The 24,532-nt window shown below is 36.7% G+C and overlaps 1 protein-coding gene across 1 annotated transcript in view; it reads left to right on the forward strand.

Annotated features, from left to right (window-relative positions):
- Nucleotides 1-24,532, forward strand: part of Sgcg (sarcoglycan gamma) — a 77,557-nt gene that overhangs the window by 30,547 nt on the left and 22,478 nt on the right. Inside the window, exons 3-4 of the mRNA XM_046447887.2 lie at nucleotides 4,666-4,767; nucleotides 9,804-9,891. Of these exons, the coding sequence (XP_046303843.1) occupies nucleotides 4,666-4,767; nucleotides 9,804-9,891 (190 nt within the window). The remainder of the gene's footprint in view (nucleotides 1-4,665; nucleotides 4,768-9,803; nucleotides 9,892-24,532) is intronic.

The raw sequence follows: 24,532 nt of genomic DNA on the forward strand, positions 1-24,532 counted from the left end.
ACTGTGGCATTTTTTAACCAGTACCTTGGCAGTTTTCTCAAATTATTTATACCCTTCTAAAAGGTATTATATTCTATCAGTGCTTTCCAGTCTAAAAACCAAATTGAAATTTTTGATTTATATGTTCTTCATAACAGTGGTATTGAAGCAGAAGTCACGGACAGCAGGAAAGTGTATTAGCTTAATGGCATTTTCTTTCTAAGACTGAGTTTGGAGGAGAAAGATAAACCTAGAGCTATTTCAAGTTCAGAGGAATTTCATTGTCACTGGTATCAGTGATACAAATCCTATTATTACTGGTGTCTAAAGATACAAATAGCAGTATAGTTTTAATTTTTATCCTAGGACTATGCCTTCAATTTTTCCTTTTATTATAATTTAATATGAGTGATTTAGCCATATTATAACAAATAAAGAAGGCAGAAGCATGCATCGTCTCATAAGCCACAGGCTCTTGCAAGTGGTAATATTCATCAGCTTGAACTGGAACTGTGATTCACATCTCTGTCATGTGGAGCATTACTATAACAAAAGTAATGGGCTTCAAATGTGAATTTGCTCGCTTTCTTTCCTTTCCCACCAGTAATATAAAACTGTTAATGTCTTCCATTAACATAATTGTTTTCTCTCACAAATGTTAATGAAAATAATGTCTTGAAATTATAGACCAACCAAATCTCATTGACTTCCATTTTATTTGATAAAACAAAACTTACTTTAAGATACTGTAAAAGTTTTAATTAGGATTATGTTGAAGGCATAAATATTTGATGGCACACATATTCAGACAAAACCAAAAGCATATATGATCACAGTCAGCCCTTTTTATCTGCAGGTTCTGCAGCCATGGACTCAAACAACTGTGAATAGAAATTTTCAGAATAAAAGTTGCATCTATATTGAACCTATACAGACATTTTTCTTGTCTTTGTTCTCTAAACAATGTAACAATTATTTGCATAATACTTGCATCAAATTAGTAATTCATCTCTATTTTAAGTCAAAGATGATTTAAAGTATGTAGGGGAGGTACATAGGTTCTATGCAAATATCATGATATTTTATATAAAAAGCTTAAGCCCCTAGGAATTTTGGTATCTGTGGATGGTCCTGGAACCAATTCCCATGGATACAAAAAAAAAAAAAAAACAATTGTATTTATACTAATTAAATCTCAGTTAATGCTTGGCATAAAATTATAAAGTCCACTGGCCAAAATTATTATTTGATCTATTTCCAATATGACATTAAAGTACCTGCCATCCCTATTAAACTTCCCAGTGCAAAAAGAAAAAAAAAGTAATCATACTCAGACAAAAACCACTACCCCATTTGTAAAATATGGATCTCAGATGATTTGTGAGATGTTAATATAATGAGATGGAACTCAAGGAATAACTAAAACAAGACCTACTTTTTCAGTAATCACCATTGCCATACCATAATAGCTGAACTACAACCAGGTGCAATGGCACACACATGCCTATATTCCCAGCTGAGGGAAACTGAGGCAAGAAGATTGTAAGTTCAAGACCAGCCTGGACAACTTAGTGAGACCCTATCTCAAAATAAAAAATAAAAAGGTCTGGGTATGTATCTCAGTAGTAGAATACCTCTGAATTCAATCTCTAGTACCAAGAAGAAGGGACGGGAAGGAGGAAGAAATTATATACAACTTTCAAATGTGGAACTCAGACCAATTTCAGCACAAAATGTTAAACAGAATTTCAAAGATGACAGCACTTAAAAATTAGATACATTGAAGAAGATAATTATCTTTTCCTAGTAACAAAAGCTATTAGAATCTTGAACATGTTTCCTCAGCATAGTCCCTCCATGACAAAGTTTGTCACTGACATTCTATCAAGACTCTAAAGACTTCCCCTTCTAGCTGGGCTCAGTGCAGGTCCTGCATCCTCTGAAACACATTCTCCAATTCTCCAACACTCTCTAACAAAACCCCAATGTAAATTCTTGAAGTTTCCTATACTAGTAGTCTTTTTATATCAGAGAAACTAAGGGACCAATAGAACATTGTACTTTTTTTTCTTTTGGTACCAGGGATTGAACCCAGGGGCGCTGCCACTGAGCCACATTCCAGCCCTTTTTGTATTTTATTTAGAGACAGGGTCTCCTTGAGTTTCATAGGGCCTCACCAAGTTGCTGAGGCTGGCTTTCGACTCAAGATCTTCCTGCCTCAGCCTCCTGAGCCACTGGGATTACAGGCATGCGCCACAGCTCCTGGCAGAGCATTGTACTGATTTGAATCCCCAGCCATATTACAGTGACTTGCACATAATTATGTACCCAGTAAATATTTTATAATTCTAAAACATAGGTAGAAATTAAAGATGACTTTGTCAGGTGTATGTGTGATTATGAAGTTAGCAATGATCAAGAAAGAATGACACAAATTTAATACTGGATTGACAGGTTAAAATTTCTCTAGCATTTTTCCAACAGACTGATGGACCCAGGATTACAATCCAAATATCATTAATTTATTATTTTGTTAAGAGTATACTTAATGGACCATAACATTTCCTCACAAATTCTCCCATCTCTTTGCCAATGCACCTAAATAAATTGATCTAAAAATATGCACATTCTTATAGTTGTTGCTTCCCAAAATTTGCTGAAAGGTATTTATCATCTAATATTGACTTTTCTTTATATCTAATGTCCAGGTGTTTTGTGTAAAGGACATTAATTATGTTTTAATATAATTAATTATGTTATGTGCATAAAACAATAGGGACCAATAGATTCAACAAAGACTTCTTCAGCTGATCATGATTGCTTATGCTTTAATCTCAAAATAGATTCTGCTGAAATCATCTGGTCCTAGTGCCACTACACTGTTTGGAAATATATTGAGAAGCACATTCCGATAAATGTGGATATCTGTTTGCAATTCTTGGGTAGTAGTAACTGATGGTTATGGTGATACGTGTGACGGCACTGATGATGGTGACCTTGGAGTACTGCTTTAAGACAGTACATGTAGCTACCGCATCCAAACAGAATGTATGGGACTGCCATTCAGGATATTTTCTGATATTGTTGTATAGCAGGTCACTCAGAAAACACACCAAGTCCCAGTTTTGTTTAAATCAAAGAGTCTTTATTCTGACCAGCCTGGACTGCTTCCCTCTGGAGCAAGTTGTCTCTCCAGAAAACAGCCTGAAGCTTCAACATTTTAGGTATTGAAAGGCAAAAACCACATCCAGGTTGTACAATTGTTACCAACATCCACCTCCAGAGCATTTTTTATCTTGTAAAACTGAAACTGTACACACATTCTACAACTACTCCTCCTTTTCACTTCCCTTAGGCCCTGACAACTACCATTCCATTTTCTGTGTCTAAGTCCCTCATCTGAGTGGGACTTTGACTTTTTGTGACTGGCTTAGTTCACTTACCACAATGTCCTCAAGGTTCATTCATGTTGTAGCATATGTCAGAATTTCTTTCCCTTTTTAAGTCTGAATAAAATCCCATTATGTGTACAAGCCACATTTTGCTTATCCATTTATCTATGGATGAACACTTGGCATGATTTCCCTATTTTCGCCACTGAGATGGTTAGAAGTAGAGTTACAGAGTCAACACAGGAAAAGACAGGACTGAGCTTGAGGAAGCCAGCTGTCAAAGATAGAGAAGGACAAGAAGAAGAAACTGAGAATGCAATTCTGGGGGTGGGAGGAAGTCATGAAAACTAGAGGAAGATAGTTTTTTCAGGGAGAAATAGTCCCAATGTTAAATGCTGTTAAGACTGCAAAGAAAAGAAGCTAAAGATGCCCACAAAATTTGATAGCATGGTGGTCACTGGTGACCTCCAGAATTTTGATGTCTGCTTGGTAACCCTTCATAACAATCAAAGGTTCCTTGAACAGAGCTCTCCACCCTCCTGTAATGCTTCTTGCTTTTCTCCAATAAATATTTACTATGTAGTGAACATAGTGAACTCAGATGACACACTTGAAGCCTTATAAAGGTATTTATAGTGTTTGAGGGATGTGATGAAATTATTCTGTATCCTTGTGGTTTCACGAATTTATAGATGTATTAAAACTCATAGAACTTTACACCTCACAAGAACCTATTTTATTGTGTCTTTATTTAAAACTAAAAAGAAATATTAATGGTAAAGGTTTTTCTTATATATGGTTGTGAGGTCTTGGATGTTTATTGTAAAATGATTTTTCAAGTCTTATATGTATCTTCTAAATAGTCCTTGAATTTATATAAGAATTTTTTGGTGGGCGGGGTGCTGGGGATTGAACTCAGGGGCATTCAACCACTGAGCCACATCCCCAGCCCTATTTTGTATTTTATTTAGAGACAGGGTCTCACTGAGTTGCTTAGCGCCTCACTAAGTTGCTGAGGCTGGCTTTGAACTCGTGATCCTCCTGCGGCAACCTCCAGAGCCACTGGGATTACAGGCATGTGCTGTAGTGCCCGGCAGCTTTACACAAGATTTTTAAAAACTTGAATATTGAATAAAAGTAAGTAAAGTTTTAAATTAGGAACTTACAAGAAATAACCAACAATGTAGAAGGAAATATATGGAGATATATGTGTAAATATATGGAGATATATGTCAATATAGAAATATTAAAAAGACAGTAATAAAAAATTCTATTTATCTCATTTTCTTAACAGATAGGAATGGGTCATTTGCATGTAACAAATGATGGACTTCGCCTGGAAGGAGAATCAGAATTTTTATTACCATTATATGCCAAAGAAATACGCTCCAGAGTGGTAAGAAAATGATGAAAGATTTAAATAATTTGTTCTTTGTGAAAAATAGATAATGATTAAGTATTCAGTATTGATGGAAGAAATTTTTAAAAAGCATACATGTCCATACATTCATGGTCTTCTCTTTATTTAAAAAAATAAAAAAACTTGGCTATTAGGTTGTGGAACTCATCTCTGATATCATATTCTATAAAGATTTTATATTCATGTGCTTTGGATCTGAATGTGATGACCTCAGTAATTTAGGCCATAATTAACTAAAGATCTTAGAAATGAACATTTTTACCAAACACCATTTAAGCTTTAATCAATGCAATTTCAGGGCATTCAAATTATCTTAGAGAAATTAGTTCCATAGTAGTATGTTCTGCATTAGTTATTCTAATTACAGATTAAGATCTCACAGAATTATCCATAATCGGGTGCAACATCATTATTAAATAATTGTGTGACTTTAAAAGTAAATCAAGCTGGGTACAGTGGTGCAAGCCTGTAATCCCAGTGGCTCAGGAACTGAGGCAGGAAGATCGAAAGTTCAAAGCCAGCCTCAGCAACTGAGAGGTACTAAGCAACTCAGGGAGATCCTATCTCTACATAAAATACAAAATAGGGCTGGGGATATGGCTCAGTGGTTGAGTGCCCGTGAGTTCAATCTCTAGTACCCGCCCCCCCAAAAAATAAAAGTGAATCAAAATTTTCTTTATTCACCTCCAACGAATTCATAAAGAGGAGAGTCAAAAATAAAATACAAAAAAGTCAAATGATTTTTGTAATATGTTCTATTTTTTCTTCTGTTAGACCATAAACTGTGTAGTAAACATAATCATTTTGATGATAGGTTATTGATAAATGATACTATTTGAAGAGTACAGCCTTCCTTTTCCTTCTGTATTTCTAAATGTGAATGGATATTTTGGTATCTCCTGCCTGCAGAGGCTATACAGCTGCTATAGAGAAATTAGAAAATAACAGAATTACTGTTAAGAAACAGCAGATCTCGCTGAGAAAAAAACACTCCTAATGTAGACACTGGACCCTTTACCCAGCTCTTACTATCAGCTATAGTAGTAGACACAGCATAAAACTTACATTTAAATACCAGAAAGATGAGATACCAGAGAATGCAAAGCATCTAAGTTGTTTTATGCAGTACTATACTGTATCACTTCTAGAAATGTCTTTTTGGAGGTAGGAGTAGACAAATGATACATGCATAAGTCTGATTCTGTGAGCTTATTCTGGCAATACAATTAATCAGATGACATTTCAGGGTGTTATAGCCCTGTCATAAAGGAACGTGGAAAATTAAATCGACATAAATAAAGAATTCAAATATTAGAACATATCCTTTTCTCTTCCATATTTTGGAAGAGATGGGACTGGTAAAATAACCTGATGATAGATATCAGGTGACTAAATCAGAGTGAATGTAATATTCTGGAATTAATAACTTTCAGTAATATTTTATCAGGCTTTTTCATCTCCGGTACACTTTGAAAAAAAAAAACGGGGAGCAAAATTGCAAAAATATTTCATATAAGCACATATTAAAGTCTCATAATGTGGCATTAATGGATATGTCAATCAACACATAAAATTACAGGAACAATTTGAATAGTATGTGATAACAAAGCTGTACAGAATTATGTAACTAATCTGACCTTCCAACAATAGCAGCCACCAAACAAAACTGTGCCTCACCACTTCTGTATGCACTGATATGTTAGTTTTCTTTTCAAAGGTAAGTCTAGAAAGTAATTTTACATAAAATTATAGAACATAAATTACTTTATAAACTTGCAAAATTTGCCACATAATTCACTTATCTACAATGCTGGACTAAAAGAATTTCTTCATTATAAATATAAATCAGCATGGTGCTCTGATCTCTAATGTCTGATTATTCAATAACTCCTTGAAAACAATACTGAAATAATGCCTTAAATCCACTCACTCTGCCCATTAACCCAAATACATAAAAATTATTTCTGATAAGACAAAAAGGCTTTATAGGTTTAATATCCCTTAATCTAAATTCTAATAACCAGAGTGTTTGGGATTTGGGTTTTTTAAAAAATATTTTGAAATATTTGCCTAAACATAATGAACTATCCTGGGGATAGGACCCAAGTCTAAACATGAAATTTCATTTATACTTTATATACACTTTATACACATAGCCAGAAGGTAATTTATGTAATATTTGTAGTGCACCTGAATTTTAACTGTAACCCATCATATGAGATCAGGTGTGGAATTTTCCACTTGTAGCATCATATTGATGCTCAAAAAATTGCAAATTTTGGAGCACTTTGGGTGTTGGATTTTCAAATTAGCACTGCTCAACCTATATTTAAAAACATACTATGAACAAACAGAAATGAGACGGAACTATCTGGAGTTTTAGTCAGCTTTTTCCTCACTCTGAACAAAATGCCCAACAAGAACAAATTAGAGGAAGAAAAGTTTATTTTGGCTCATGATTTCAGAGGTTCAGTCCACTGTCAACTGACCCCATAGCTCTGGGCCCTGGTGAGGCAGAACATCATGGCAGAGGGGCATGGCAGGGGAAAGCAGCTCAGGACATGGCAGCCAGGAAGCAGAGAGGGAGAGAGTTCCCCTCACCAGGGACATGCTCCCAGTGACCCACCTCCTCCAGCAACACCCTACCTGCCTACAGTTATGGCCCTGTTAATCCGTATAAGATTTACACAACAATTATATTATCTCATAACCTAATCATTTTACATCTAAGAATTCTTCCATTTGAAATTTGGGGGAACATCTCATAACCAAACCATAACACCTGGTGATAACGTTTTACTCAAAATAATTATCTTTGAGATTCACAGTCCTGAAAAGAAGCAGGTAACCTACAGCCAAAGCCCACAGAATAACAAGAATCAAAATGTCACCTACATGGATGAGACTCCAGCCAGACCACTGCATGAGACAGTGAGGAAGGCAGAAAACAGCTGTAACTACTGCCCGTCGCCCTTGAATAAAGCTGCACACCTGTGGGGAGGAGGCCATAAAGACGCAAGGCCAGGACTGGAATGTCACTGAGGACCAAAGCCCAAAGCCACTATTGTAAGACTGAGAGACCTTGGGATCCAAACAGAAATACAGGATACTCAGCCAATAGTGGCATAAACTAGCAAAAGTTTTTCTATTCTTACTTAACAAGAAGCAGGAGGGGCAAGGTCAGCACTGGTTCAGAACTCAGCAAAGCTTGGCTCCAGCATCTTTGCCATCCTCTGCTTCCCTCCGCCCCTTCACTAGACGACTGCTACACCATATCCACGGCCCATGGCAGAGCAACGGGCCATATTGGTGCCTGTGTGCCTTCCATTAGAAAGCAAGAGCTTGCCTAGAAACTCCCTGCCCTGCCCTCAGCAGACTGCAGCTCACATCTCATTGACCAGAGTTGTCACTTGGCTACCCATAGCTATAGGACAGGATGGGCAAACAAGCATTTAGCTTCCCTGCCTTCACAGTGGAAGGCAGTCCTTTTCTAGTAAAAGAGATGGAGAGTCCAAGTTGGCTCAAACGACCCAAAGTGAACCCCAAAAGAGCCGAATTTGTATAGACAAGGGAATGAATCTTACAGCTCTAACCTGCTCTCCCATCCAACAGAAAGGTACAAAAGGGGCTGGGCGGTGGCATCTAAAGATTGCATTCCATCACGGAATTGTCATTGCCAGGTATAACTTTGGATGAGCAGTAATTTACTCTGTCTGAACTCAATTACCTCATTTCTATAATAGGTACCTACTTCATAACGTAGAAGATGAAATGAGGGAATCCCAGCTAAAACTATTGGTAAAAGTGTTAACTCTTCTAATCAAGATAGTTATTTTCTAACAATGCAAAAACAAGTATTGAGGTCACATCACTGGGCAAAATGAACATCACTTGAAAGATCACATAATTCCCTATTCTTTGGGAGGACATTCAGTTCTTCTGCATGAAACATTAACCCCTGAGTCCCACAGTCAGATTACTGCAGTCCTGTTGAAAGCAATTATTTATATAAATGCAAGATCGTCTACATAACAGAGGCAATCATTCAAAATTATGATAACCCAGAAAACACTTACTTGCTCATGACTTTAATTCCCAACAAAAAGTTCAGATAACAAAGACACCCAACAAATTGTTAAAACTTTTTTAGAATTAAATTTATTTTTAACTGACACATAAAACCATAAAAATTATTTATATTAATATAGTACTGCGTGATGTTTTGATATATGTATACATTAGGTAATGTTTAAATCGGGTTAAAAGGGGAAATATTAGATAATTATACTTGCCAAATTATACTGGTATATTACGTGCATGTACAAATATGTAACAGCAAATCCCACCACTATGTACAATTATAATGCACCAATAAAAAAATTTTTAAATAAGAAGCAAAAATAAAAATAAATAAATAAATCAGCTTAAATGTAACTATCTCCTCAAATGTTCATCTTTTCTTTAAGGTAACAACATTCAAAGTTATTTCTCCCAGCCTTTTTAAATGGATAGTATTTTTGTTATCTATAGTCACCCTATTGTTATTTATAGCCACCCTACTGTGCAATAGCACCCCAGAATTTCTTATGCCTAATTCTAACCTGATACCCATCAATCAGGCTCTCCTCATTCACCCACCTTCCTATTATCTAATTTCTCTCCTTAAAATATGTCTTTTTTGGTCATAAATAACAGCAAAAGAATTCGAATTCCTTGGAAAAGAAAAAGCAATAATTTGAACTTGATCATATTAGGCATTTATCTTGAAAACTGATTGACACGTTGTAAACAGTATGCATAGCATTACAAACCCATAAAATTGTTATAGTTTATAAAAAAAGTTTATACATTTATTTCTTTAACATAATGTAATCCAGGATTTTTCACGGTTTTAGCCAAAAATTTATAGAGTTCTAGGATCTGTGGCAATGGAGAAATTTTATATAACTCTGGATTTTTCTACAGATATGAATATATGATATATTTAGCTGATTTGGTAAATCTCTTTCTAGGACTCATCTCTGCTTCTGCAGTCAACTCAGAATGTTACCGTCAATGCACACAACTCAGAAGGGGAGGTCACAGGCAGGTTGAAAGTGGGTGAGTCCAACTTCCTCTCAGCACTTTGTATGCATGAGGTCCATGAGCAGTGCTACACAGATAAATTAATTTTTATTCTAAGGAATTCAAAGCTTATTTATGAGTAAGAAATCATAAATTTTCTAAATTATATAATGTGTTGACCACAGAGAATGGTTAATACCAAAGGAAGGGGTAAAGAAGCTGGAAGCACAGTATGAAATGCTTTAATCCAAATTGTTTTGTTTCCAAGAAATAGAAGACCTTTCAACTGAGTGAAAGGAAGAGAATATTTATTATAGCGCATGCGCATACACACACCTCTTAGTGACCAAAGTAAAAGAACTAAAGTAGCTGTTCTCAAGAGAACAGAACCAGAGCTGAGTGCCAAAAGCATATACATCATCTCCTCCTCCTTTCTTCATATGTCACTCTTTCCATTTTTCTCACTTCTCTCTCTCTCCTTCTACCCATATGCTCCATTCTCCTCCTTTCCAGGGTATCTCCACCCATCAGTTCCTTTCTGGTATATGGCTGCATCACTTCTGTCTCTACTGATCCTGCAGGGCCTCCTTGGTTCTGTTGTTCTCAGCATCAACCACTGTCATCTCAAATTATACAAATTCTAAAATGTCAACAAAGTCCCCTAATTAACCCAATTCAATCATTCAACCAACGGCCTTTGGGTCAGCTATGCACACCTATCCAATCAACTAATGACATAGAATAAGGTTCCCTAGGAATGAGGTCACATGGAAGCTGGCAGAAGGAGAAAAGGACCAGCAAGAAAGAATATGCACTTAACCCTCTTTATCTGTAGGTTCCTCATCCTCAGATTCAACCAACCACAAATGGAAATTAATTTTTTAATTGTATCTATTCTGAACATGTATAAACTTTATTTTCTCATTATTTTCTAAACAATATACTATAGCAACTATTTTCATGGCATTTACATTGTATTCGGTATTCTAAGTCATAAGAATGATTTAAAGCATAGAGAAATATTGGGAGTTATATGCAGATACTGTGCTATTTTAAGCACCTGTGGATTTGGGCATCTATGGGGATCCTCATGGATTTTGAGAAGCAACTGTAGGTGATAGAAATAACAAAAGAGCTGGTGGAAAGAATGCATGTCATTCTCTATACCTCAATCCTATACAGATCTGTTGAATCTAGGAAACTGGATTGCCCTTGTGATTATCGGGAGAGAGATAAAAGGTGCACTGCCAATGCAAGCTGATAACTTCCATTGCACTGTAAACAGCATACATTAACCAGATGATGACTTTTATTATACTGATACAAGGTGTTCCATTTTTTATATTGTTTTAATTTTTATAGCATATTCTGAATAATGAATTGCATTTTTCTTTCACTTAAAAATGAAACGTTTGATCACTCAGTCCAGTGAAATTTCCAGTTGCTCTAGAAATGGACCTGAGTTGACCTAACATCCATATTCTTGAAACTTGGGATATCAAATTCTATTTTCCTAATGAGTTATACAGTATTACAATTTTTATCATTTCTTTAAAATCCTTAGCTGCCTAGATTTTAAATGTTTGTGGGGGTTTTGCTAATTTTTCACATTCATACAAAATGCATATTGAATGCCTGTGTACGTTTCTATATGCTGTTTTATCATAACATATGAAGAATATGCAATTATTACTTAGAAGCACCAAAAGTAGAATTATTTACTCTTGTAAAACTTAATTTGCATAAATACTCATTTGCTTATTTATCTTTTTGTTAAATATGGGTTTACATGTAGCAAACAAAGAGCTCAGAAATAATACAAACCTGCCTCTCATTTCATAGGTAGACAAATGCAAGTACTGAAAAGCTAATTTTTTCAATAACACATAGCCACTTAATTGAAAAGTCAAAACAGGAATGACCCAAGAAGTGCTTCTCTCAGCTGGCTGTTTCCACTAGTCCTCCTGCCCATCAATTTCCTGAAATTACATGTCAGTAACTATTCTATTGGTTGCAAACATAGTTTCCACTTCTGTCACCAAGGAATGACTAGGTGCTATACAGTTGTTGTTGTTGTTGTTGTTGTTTTTAAGTTACCCATTGAAATTACTTTGGTCCAAAATTTAAACCTCAAATCTTTAGTTTTAAACTCATGCCACATTGTTTCTAAATTCATGACTTATCCTAAACCTTTGTCCAGAAAGTCTATTATGTTGAGGACCAAATTCAAGAGCCTTTTCAGTAAATGACTTCCCACAGTCAAAATCCTTCCAGCCTCACATTTCCTGGAAGATGTAAACTTGAGCCAGTTTGGATATTAAGTTGTAATTTATGGGAAGTAGCCAAATTAATCCTATTTAATTAAAGGAATAGCTATTTTCTATTCAACCACTAGGGGGGGAAATGACATGCAATACAATCAAAACCAAAAATACTGATTAAATTCCAAAGGAAATCAAACATTACAAAGCGTGTTCTAGGAACTGGCATTTCAAGTCTTTGAACTAAATGATGCCAAATCATAAGCAACAACAAGGGGGTTTTACTAGAGGTATATGCAGCTCTGGTTACTAGAGCTAATTTTCCTTTAATTTCAAATAGCAAAAATCAATCACAGTTAGCTTAAAAATAAAAGACACATCAAGAAGTGTGTAAATTGCACCTATCCCAGTTGGTATGGCTAAGAGATGAATTTTCTGAGAACTGAGCCAGGCTGCAACCAATGTGTCCTACATAAACAACCACCAAAACTAGGTATAAACATGCCCCCAGTATGTCCCTGGCCTTTACCTCAAGGAATGTCTGCAGTTTAGGCAGTCTAATCACGACAAATGCCCTGTGGAGATCTTCAAATTACAATGAAGTAAACACAGTAGCTGTCAGTCAGTGTTTCATCACTGTGACCAAAACACCTTACAAGAACAACTTAGAGTAGGAAAAGTTTACTCTGGGGTCCGTGGTAAGGTGGAGCATCATGGAAGAAGGGCATGGCAGAGGAAAGTTGTTCACTTCATAGTAGCCAGGAAGCAGAGTGGGCAGGGGTGGGGAGCCAAGGAACAAGATAGAATCTCCAAGGCCATGCCTCCAATAACCTACTTTCTCCAACCACACCCTGCTTGCCTATAGTTACTATCCAGAACAGTCAAACTTTCAATTATCAACCTAGCAAATGTACTGATTCACCAATTAGGTTACAGCTTTCACCTCTGAACATTGTAACATTATCTCACACATGAGCCTTTGGGGGACACCTAATAGCTAATCCATAACATTCATCCCCTGTCCGCCAAACTGAATGTCTATCTCACAAAGCAAAATGCATTTAGTCTATCTTTAAGAGTCCAAATAGTCTTAACGGTTTTAGCAATGCCCAAAAGTGCAAATTTAAAGTCACATCTGAGCCTCAAGACAAACTCCTGGTTGTGAGCCCCCATAAAAGTAAAAAAAAATATTACATATATCTAACATACAATAGCACAGAGTAAATGTCTCCATTTTAAAAGGGAGAAAGAATGGAATAGAAAGAAGAGATGGAACCAAAACCAGCCAGGCAAACATTAGTTCCTGCAGCAACATGTTTGACATCAGGGGCACATGGCAGTGAGATGTGATCTACAAAAATCTCTGCATTCCTGCTCCTATGGCCTTGCCTGTTGCAGCCCACATGGCCTCTCTCAGGCTAGCTCTCTCCAGAGCTGGCAGCTTTTTCATTTTGGGAGACAGTCCACATTACTAGTATCTCTTAATTTCTAGGTTCTCCATTTTAGCTTCAGCTTTTCCTTGACTGCTATATGCATCACCCTCTCAGGGGTAGCCCACAGGGATTTTGACCCTATTAAAATTTGCCTAACCTTCTAAGCCTTTTCTTTGAAATCACGGTGGAAGCCTCCATGATGCTCTAACTCTAGTATCCTGCATTCCTGAGGAAACAGCACAGCATGAGCAATGCCAAGGTTTATCACCTGCTTGAGCAGTAGCTACCCCCCACCCACCTTGGATCACAGCCATAGTGGCTTTTGAATCCCTGAGAGACTGAGCACTGTGAAAACAGATTCTGAAGAAATAGCTTTTTAGGCACCCAGGGTGCTCCCATAATGTCTTTTAAAAGGAGTTTTCTCTTTTACACCTTTGACCCCATGATGGGTGTGGTCTTGCTGATTTTGAAATGCCCTCAAAGCATTGTCTACTTTTCTCTATAATCTCTCTAACAACCCACCTTTTATGGCCCCAGTTTTATATGTACATTTTTGTCTAAACTGCAAGTGTTTAAATTTAGTTTTCTGGTTTTTGCTCCTGGTTCTTACAGTAAAATGGATAAAATTTTGTCAGCAATACCCACACCACCACCTGAATGTTGTGTTGTCTTGAAATTTTCTCTGCCGGATTGATTAGCCCATGACCTTTAAATTAGGCTTTACAGAAAGTCTCAGCACATGAACGAAATACAGACAAGTCTTTTTGTCAGAATGTAATACAAATGGACTCTAGCTTAATTTTTAGTAGAATACCTGGTCCACTCTAAAACCTCACAAGCCCTGTCTTCACTGTCCACATTTCCTTCAGCATTTTGGTCTCTTGAGTTCTAACCAGAATCACCTACTAAGCACTGTTTACAATATTTTAAGACTTTCTCAACCTGAATCTCTTAACTTTAAAAAAATAAAAATAAAAAAAATTTAAAAATATAAGACTCTTTCTTTAAACCGGTTCCAAAAACTTCTTAACCAAATGGTCAGATTAGTCACAGCAACAACCTCGGCCTGCCACCAATTTGTGTGTTAGTCACCTTATCATCATGGTGACCAAAATACATGACAAGAACAACTTAGAGGAGGAAAGGTTTTTTTGAACTCACGATTTCAGTCCATAGTCAGCCAACTCCATCACTCTGGGCCTGTGGTAATGTGGAGCATCATTACAGAATGGAATGGTGGAGGCAAGCTGTTTTACATGGTAGCCAGGAGGCATAGAGAAAGAGGGAGGAGCCTGGGGACCAGATACAATCTCTAAAGGTCTGCCCTCAGTGACCTACTTCCTCCAGGCACACCCCAACTGTCTATATTTACCATTCAGTACAGAAGTCCTTTAAAATTAATAATCAAATGAATTTTCACTGATTAGGTTAAAGTTCTAATAATCTAATCATTTCACTTCTGAATATTTCTGCATTGTCTCACACATAAGCTCTTGGGGGATACCACTTATTCACACCATAACAGTAGGGGAGCTGCTGATGTTTATGTTTGTGGTAGTTGATTTTAAATGTCAACTTGACTGGATTAAAGGATTCCTCTTCACCTGGTAAAGCATTATTTCTAGGTGTATCTATGAGGCTGTTTTTAGAGGTGATGGTATGCAGTTAGACAGACTAAATGGAAAAGATCCACCCTTATTTTAGGCAGGCACCATTTGGTCAGTTGGGAACCTGAATAGTACAAAAAAGGCAGAGAAAAGATGAATTCACTCTCTCTCCTGAATGCCCTCATCCTTCTGCCCTTGCACATTAGAACCCCAGGATCTTCAGTCTTGGACTCTAGGACTTAACATCAGCATCCCCTCTGGTATTTCAGAACTTTAACCTCAGACTGAGAATTATACCATCAGCATCCCTGGTTCTGAGGCCCTTAGACTTGGGCTAAGTCATGCTACTGACCATCCCTGGGTCTCCAGCTGCAGATGGTCTGTTGTAAGACTTCTCAGCTTCTGTAATCATGAACCAGTTCCCATAATAAATTCCTCCTCATATATCTATCTTGTCCTCCTATCAATCTGCACTTGTGTGTGTGAGTCTGTGTATGTGTGTGTGTGTGTCCCTGACTGGTCCTGTCTCTCTGGACAACACTGACTAAACTAGTTAATGCCACCCAGAAATCTAAATCACTTTCCTCAATACTGAAAGATCTGCTCTGCTACAGTCACAGTCTTGGATCCAAAACTTCAATGACATTTTCAAGGCTTTGATCTTACTGAGAAATAAGAATCTCATTGGTCCATCAAGTTTGTTAGAGTTCATTGAACTTCTCTATTCAAAGAATTGTTGTGGTAAGCTTTCAAGAAAGACTATATATTCAGTGTGTATCTGATATAAATATAAAACATAAGTATTATAAGATGAATATAGTATTGTAGAATTTCATGAACATAATGTTAAGAATAGTAATGCAACTTACAAACATGTCTTTGGGTAAAATAGTTGAACTCAATGCAAGAAACATTTGGAATGATGCAAGAACTGTCAAGCATTACCACAAGTACATATCTCTAAAGTCACTAAGATATAGGCTACTGCTTTGAAATCCTTTCTAGGGAAATAGGAAAGAAAGTATGGCAACTCAGAATATGAAAATGAAAGACCTTCTTAGTGAAGAATACATGGGAAAGAGGAGCTCCAAACACAGCACAAGTTTGGAACAGGTTTTGAAAGAATTTGAGAAAAAAAAGTTAACTCTAGCAAAGGAGTCTAAACTTCTAACCATTCAAGTTTCTGCAGAAAAATTACTAAAGCAGCTAGAGTATTCTAAGGTGAAGTATGAACTGAGGATGACTTTTTTAAAAGAGAGAGAAAGAGAGAGAGATAGAGAGAATTTCCTTTTTTAATATTTATTTTTTTTTAGTTTTCGGTGGACACAGCATCTTTATTTTATTTTTATGTGGTGCTGAGGATTGAACCCAGCGCCCCGTGCATGCCAGGCAAGCGCACTACTGCTTGAGCACATCCCCAGCCCCTGAGGATGATATTAATTGACCTTGTCTCTAGACTGGTGGCTATTCATGAGTCTTTTTTCTTTAGCTTTGATCACCTTATGCAGAGAATTCTGCATCTCCATCAAAGAGAAGTAACCAAGAGCCTTCTTTATGCTGCACCCACATATTATGGTTTAGGACCATGGCCAACAGTTTTTCTATGGACAAGAACTCTGGAGAAGGCATGACAGAAAGAATCAATGCTAAAAAAGAACATCTAGATGTTCTCACCATGACTTAAAGGCCCCTCAAAAATTGCCCCAGTCTAAAACAAACAAACATAAACATGTGATGATATCTGCTAGAACTTGAATTCAGTTCTTCTGAGTATCAAAGTGTCAGATGTTATGGAGGAAATTCTGGGGCAAGCCTACAAAGACCTTGGTAGAAGCAAAAATGTGAAAATATGAGCATTAGATGCCAAGTTAGATGCCAAGTATTACATTACAAAGAGGGAAATTTCTGGAAGTTGAAAAAGAGGAAGAGAATGTTGAGAAGGGTAAAGTTCAGTGGGAAAGAGCCAGTGTCATGGAGGAGGAGGATGCCCATGTGGTTGGGTGGATGTGTAGCACTCTTCCCTGAAGAATAATAAGAACTTTCCAAGAAGCTGAGCAGCAGGTTCATGGAGGGGCTGCCACCCTCAGCAGTAGTTGAGTTCTAATCCATGAAGACTTGCAGAAAATATACCCAGTACATTTGAGGAACATACTCAGGCATGCTCCAGGAAAGTCCCCAAACATAAATATGTACATAAAATACACAGGTATTTTTGCTTAAGAATTTTGAACATTGGCATAAAAAATCTCAGGACTGACAGGAATATAAGACTAGCAATTGCAGTGACAGGAAATACCCACAGAAAAGGAAGAAAACCAAAATAAGTCAATTTTTCAGTTCCACATAAATAGAACTTTATGATGATGTGTTATATCAAGAATACCCATACACAATGGAGTATTACTCTGCATTAAAAAATGACAAAATCATAGAATTTACAGGGAAATGGATGGCATTAGAGCAGATTATGCTAAGTGAAGCTAGCCAATCCCTAAAAAACAAATGCCAAATGTCTTCTTTGATATAAGGAAAGTAACTAAGAACAGAGTAGGGACAAAGAACAGGAGAAGAAGATTAACATTTAACAGGGATGAGAGGTGGGAGGGAAAGGGAGAGAGAAGGTAAATTGCACGGTAATGGAAGGAGACCCTCAGGGTTATACAGTGGAGGGGGTAGAGAGAGAGGAGGGGAGGGGAGGGGAGAGGTGGGGAGGGGGGAGGGTGGATGATGGGAAAGGCAGCGGAGCACAACAGACACTAGTATGGCAATTTGTAAATCAATGGATGTGTAACTGATGTGAATCTGCAATCTGTGTATGGGGTGAAGGTGGGAGTTCATAACCCACTAGAATCAAAGTGTGGAATATGATATGTCAAGAAATTTGTAATGTTTTGAACAACCCACAATAAAAAATTAAAAAAAAAAAAAAAAAAAAAAAGAATACCCAATCAACTATAGGTTCTCTTTCAGAAGAAAGCACCTGGCATCATAAGGTGGACTTTGGGGAGAAAAAGAGATAGAATGAAGTTACATTCCACTTCAAGGATAATGCTAAATTTTAATTGCTCTGAAAAACAATAAACCAAAAAAAATGCCTGCATACATTTAAAATTTTTAGAAGCACTATACTTTGAAAAATCTAATCCAAAAAGAGAAACGGGGGGCTGGGGATACAGCTCATTTGGTAGTGCTTGCCTTGCTTGCACAAGGCCTTGGATTCAATCCCCAGCACCAAAAGAGAGAGAGAGAGAGAGAGAGAGAGAGAGAGAGAGAGAGAGAGAGAGAGAAACAGGAATTTGCTTTAAAGACAACACAATGTTTATTTTTTAAGGACATGTGTAACAGTGAGAGTGTGTAACATTATTGTGGTTGGCAAAGTCATATCGAAACAAGAAGATCTGGTCAGAGAAGTATGACTTCATTTTTTTTTTTTTTTGGTACTGGGGATCTAACCCAGGGACACCCAACCACTGAATCACATCCCTAATTCTTTTTATTTTGAAACAGGGTCTTGCTAACTTAGTTAGGGCCTCACTAAGTTGCTAAAACTGGCTTTGAACTTACCGTCCTCCTGCTTCTGCCTCTCAAGGCTCTGGGATTATCAGCATAAACCATTGCACTCAATGTGACCTCCTTTCCACACCTGTAGGTAACCAGTCTTTAGTTTTGACTTTACCCTTTTGTTTGTAAAAATGAGCAGGTCCATGTGTATTTTCTGATATCCCCTTCATATTTATATGAAAGGTAGTATGCAATAGATAGTGTTTTTATGCTTTACTTTTTTATTTAACAGTATGTCCTGGAAATTACTTTATATCAATTCATAGATTCTCCCTCATTGTTTTTTTTAATAGTTGCCCAGTACTCCATTGACAGATATCTTATAGTTGTTAAATCATCCACTCATATATGCAGGTATCAATATTTTTTATTATAAATATTGCCACAAAGTATGCCCATTGCATAAGTATTTTGTTTTCTTAGAGGCAACCTTTAAGGTAGCTAGAAGTGGGATTGATAATATGTGTATACTTACTTTTGTCAGGTTTTGCCAAATTTCCCTCTAGAAGTTTGTGGCAATGCAGGCATTCTGCACCAGCAATGTAAGAGGATGCCTGTCTCTTGACAGCCTCACCAATAGAATGTGTTTTCACTTACTTTGGAATTATTGGGCTTGGGATATGGCTCAGTGGCAGAGCTCTTGCCTAGCATGCACCTAGCATGCATGAAGCCCTGGCCAATTATCCCAACACCATTTGTTTAAGAGGTATGCTAAAGGAAACAATTAGAAATGTGAAGAGAGAAGCTACCTAATGGGAGAAAATCTTTTCAAGCTACTCTTTGGCAGAAGATTAATATTTAGAATGTATTCAGAGCTCAAAAAACTTTTCACAAAAACAACCTAATAAATGGGCATATGAATTGAACACACGTTTCTCAAAAGAAGAAATACAAATGGCCAATAAATGGGGAAAGAATTGTTCAACATCATTAGCAATTAGGAAAATGCAAAATTACACTGAGATTTCATTTCAGGTCAGTCAGAATGGCAGTCATCAAGAATGCAAATAATAATAAATGCTAGAGAGGATATGAAAAGAGAGGAACACTTTTACACTGTTGGTGGGACTGTACTACCACTATGGGAATCAGTAAGGATGTTCCTCAAAAGATTAGGCATGGAACAACCATATGATCCAGCTGTATCACTCCCCAGTAATGAATTAAAGTCATCTTACTACAGTGATACATGCATACCCATGTTTATAGCAGCACAATTCACTATAGCCAAATATGGAACCAGCTTAGGTGTCCATAAATGGATGAATGGATAAAGAAAATGTGGTATAAATACACAAAGGAGTTTTATTCAGCCAAAAAGAAAAATGAAATTATGGCATTTGCAGGAAAATGGATGGAATTAAAGACCATCATGTTAAGCAAAATAAGTCAAACTCAGAAGGTCAAGAGTCATGTGTTTTCTCTCATATGTCAAAGCTAGAGAGGAAAAAAGAAAAGAAAGGTGGGGATGGATCTCCTAAAAATCAAAGGGAGATCAGTAGAGGAAAGGGACCGAGGTGTGGGAGGCAGGAAAGGAGGGGGGAAATGCTGGAGAGTGATAGTGGCCATATTATATGGTTATATTGTGTGCATGTATTAATCTGTAACAACAAATTCCATCCTTTTGTACAACTATAATGTACCAATAAAAATGTGAAAAAGAATAAGTACTAATAAAGTAGAATAATTATAGCAATAAAAAATAAAATAATGGGAAGTGAAAAAAAGTATTCTGATTCTTATATCCTGCTACTTTGCTGAGTTTTAAAAAATTGTTTTAGTTGTTTTTGACAGGATCTTTGGGGTTTACCAGATGTACTATCGTATCACCTGCCAGTGAGAGGTAGTTTTACTTTCCTGTTGAATCATATGCCTCTAGTTGATTTACTTTGTTAGTTGCATTGAATAATATCACTATTACTATCTAAGTCAGTTTTCCATTACCATAATGAAATACCTGACACAGGATACTTACGAAGTAAAAAGAGGTTTATTTTTACTCATGGTTCTGAAGGTTCAAGTCCAAGATCAGGCAGCCTTGTTGGACTAGGCCTGGGGTGAAGGTGGTACATTATGGTGGGAGTGCATGTTGGAGTGAGCATTCACTTTTGAACCAGAAAGCAGAGAGACCAAGAGACCAGGTCTCCATGACCTAAGGACCTCTCACTAGATCTCATTTATCAAAGGTTCCCCAGAATGTCCCTATACCACCAGCATGGTGACAAGCCTTTATATTGGACCTTTAGCGGACACTCAACATCACAAGTTCTATCCCAGCTCTAATTTGCATCCATTTCTGTAATTACTTTGTCCATCCCTTGTAAGTCCTTCACAAATGCAGCTCCTCTGCTTTCCCCATAGGCTTCTCAGTGCTCCCAGGCTCCCATGGGCCAGAATTGTGCAAGAATTTCCGCAGCTGTGGTCCTGGCACTTGGACATTTTTCTCCTTGATTCCATTATTTTTCAGCTTCTCTTCAAATCCTGCTGAGGGTGTGGTCTGTGTAGAATTTTTATAGCTGGGAAAGCTATTCCTTATAGTTTGGGGAGAAGATTTTGGGGAAGTTGATTATTGCAGAGCCACCACTGTCTTCAGCTACCCATAAATTCATCATTTTCCAATTTAATAAAACATCTTCATGGCATTATTTGAATGGCTCTGTAATGTTGCAAGGAATTCATGTATATAATAATATGATTAAACAATACTCAAATATTGAACTTTTTTTCCATCCAGCTAATGCCACAATTCTTAATTCAGGCTACTATTATAGATTTAGTAGACATTCAATAAATATTTGTAAATAAATGGAGGAATGATGGGATGAACTGAGTTTAAACTTGGAATAGGACTCCAAAAGATGAGACAAGGCAAGGTAACCTATCCAAGGAGGTCCAAAGTGGAAAAAGTTTCAGAGGCAGGTCTGAGCCATGGCCTTTAGAGGTATTTATAGTCAGAGTGAGAATCAGGAATGAGAAACAGAGCCAAGATTTTGCAACAAAGACAGATGGTCAAACTTCAACAAAGCAAGTCAGGAACAAGGAAAAGGAATTCTTCCAAGGCAATTCCTGTGAACAGCTTGGGAGCATCTGCCTAGTCAATGTGGGTCCACAAGTTCACATTGCAGGGATATAATGGACTGGCCTCAAGAATTGGGTCAGGCTAAACAGGTGTCAAAAATAAATCAGACCAAGTTTAAAAGGCGCATTGTGCAGACAAAAACCAGTTGTCCAACCAGGAAGTGATAAGAGTAAGCTCAGAAGCTGGCCTTACAGGTTGGCTTAAGTATCTAGAGCAACAGTGAAGATGTTAGACCTTATACAATACTGGACTATTACAAGGCAGGTTTTCAGATGGCAGAGGATGGTTAGAAGTGATCAGCTTTCACCCTTTTTGGAAGGCCACTTAAATTTTGTTTATGATTGTCAGATACATTAACAAAAAGTAGCATAAGTTATTTTTCACTTGCATGGATCAACTGGCTTTTTCTGCTCAAAGAATTCTCAAGGCTGGTTCCATTTTATTTCACTTTATTGAGTTATTTTAAAGGATCATTAATGTTGACTTATAAAGTGAAATGAAATAATGAAATAAATAAATGAAATAATACACCAAAAAAGTAGAGAGCAAACTTTATCATAGTTTTGTCCGGTACTTTATAATGCCATATTTGCAGCAACAGAATACACATTTCTTTTTTTTTAAAGGATTTTCTAATATTTGTTTTTCAATAATGATATCTTAGTAACGATGTTGCGAGGGGGAAAATGTTTGCTAATGAAGCATTTGGGGTGTTAAGGAAGAATTTTCACTAAAATTAATCAGATTATAAAACCATTAACTTTTCTTCGTTTGTATAAGAGTTTTCCATTAAAAATATTATACTAGTAGTCATTTTTTATCAACAAGGTAGAATTTTGTTTCTTAAGATCTCTCTGCAAAAGATGATTACTTGCCCAGATCTAATCAATATCCAATGAGTTCATAAAAACTGGTAGAAAGGTAGTGAAAGGTACAAGATTAATTACAAACTCAGTGATCATGGGTTTATTATCACCTGGAGAACAGTATTTTTTTTTCTGAAGTGGAAAACATTTAATTTAAACATTCGATGCCAACATTTTCTTTAATGAAATGGAGATGAAACTTTATTTTCCCAAATGCCTTTGCTCAGGCAGTTCCTCCTACTACAGTGCCCTTTCCTCACTCCTTCAAGGTCAGCTCAGACATCATCTTTTCCTGGAGGCCGTTTCTGATCTCAGAAGATGGAGGATGCATTCCTTTCAAGGCCCTTATCAAACACTGCCCATGCTTGTATCCAGCACTTACCAGACTGTCCTGACGTTAGGCTTAATGCTTTTCTCCTTAGTGGCCTAGGAACTCCTACAGGTCATGAGTTACTTCTTATTCATCTATACAGTTCTTAGCATGGGATCTTTAAAAGTATGCAATAAATGAGATAAATGGAATAGATTAACTTCCTTGCATTTTCTTTGAGTAAGGGTTTATATGGTTTTGCTATTCAAATAATAAGCAGCTAGATTCATTTGATGGGTATTTATCAATGTATAAGAAATTATTATTTCAGAAAAATATTAATCAATTAAATTTAATCCCTGACATTCAACAAAACTTCCTAGAATTGTCATAAGAACTTCTGAAAACCAAAACTGTGAACTTGTAATGGGTAAATTATTACAGTTCTTTCCTAGATTTCATATCAGATAAGTTTGTTTTTATTATTTAATACAAATCCATCCTCATATAATAAATATGAAAGACATATTAGTGACCAAGATACGGGAAATACTGACCATGAGTCTTAGAGGAGGAAAAATACATACAATTATCAGGCTTCCTTAAAAAACAGGAGACAGGGGGAAATGAGCTTTCAATTAAAACTACTTCTCTTATCAAAACCATTTATTTCTTATTTATTACTGGAGAGTTTTGAAGTAGGAATTAATAAAATTATATAAAAATACTCTGGTGATCATGTCTAAGACTAATTAATACATTAAATTAAAAGATTTACTTCATTTCTACCCCCAAATATTTATAAATACTATGAAGAACATGAGAACACACACAAAGTTTATAAGATATAATATACTTCTCAATAAACTTACCTTTTATAGACAAGAATATGAAGGGGGCATAAAATAACTGGAGGATTCTTACAGTTTCTTAAGCAAATAATAAAACTATGTTCTAGAGACGATCCATACTGCTACCTGGGTTGGAGAGACTGGAAGCACAGAAATTGGGAAATACACACACACACACACACACACTCACACTCACACACATGCAAGGATGAGTGCCCAGGGTTCATTCATAGTTGGGTGTAGGCATGTGAGGGGTAAAAAAAAAAAATGAATATAAGGGAATACACCCCACAGGGCACAGTGTCTCCTGTGTCCAGCACAAAGTGGGCTCCAGTTAGTCATCTGTGGAATAAATTAATGAGCTGGAAGTTGGTGGGTCTAGAGCCAGGTGAAGGGATTGAGGTTGGAGGAAAAGTGGACCAGAAAAAAAGAGAGCGTGAAAAAGATAAACATTTCCTAAGAGCAGAAGAAGGGAAAAAATGAAAGGGAGTTCTTGCATGGCAGTGTTTGTAGCAGGGCAGGCCCTCTTCTGAGAATGATGACAAAGGAGAGAGTCGAGGTTGACTGTCTTCTGGGTGAACTTGGTCCCCTCAAGTGAGCAGATTGTAAGATGGTCTTTCACAAACCTTGCACTTGAGAATACAAAGCCCTCAGCTGGTTAATAAGAATACAAATTTAATTACGAGTAGAAGAATCATATTATAATGTT

Source organism: Marmota monax, unplaced genomic scaffold, assembly GCF_021218885.2.
Source record: "Marmota monax isolate L192 unplaced genomic scaffold, Marmota_monax_Labrador192_F-V1.1 WCK01_AAM20220418_F8-fsc00043, whole genome shotgun sequence".
NCBI lineage: Eukaryota > Metazoa > Chordata > Mammalia > Rodentia > Sciuridae > Marmota > Marmota monax.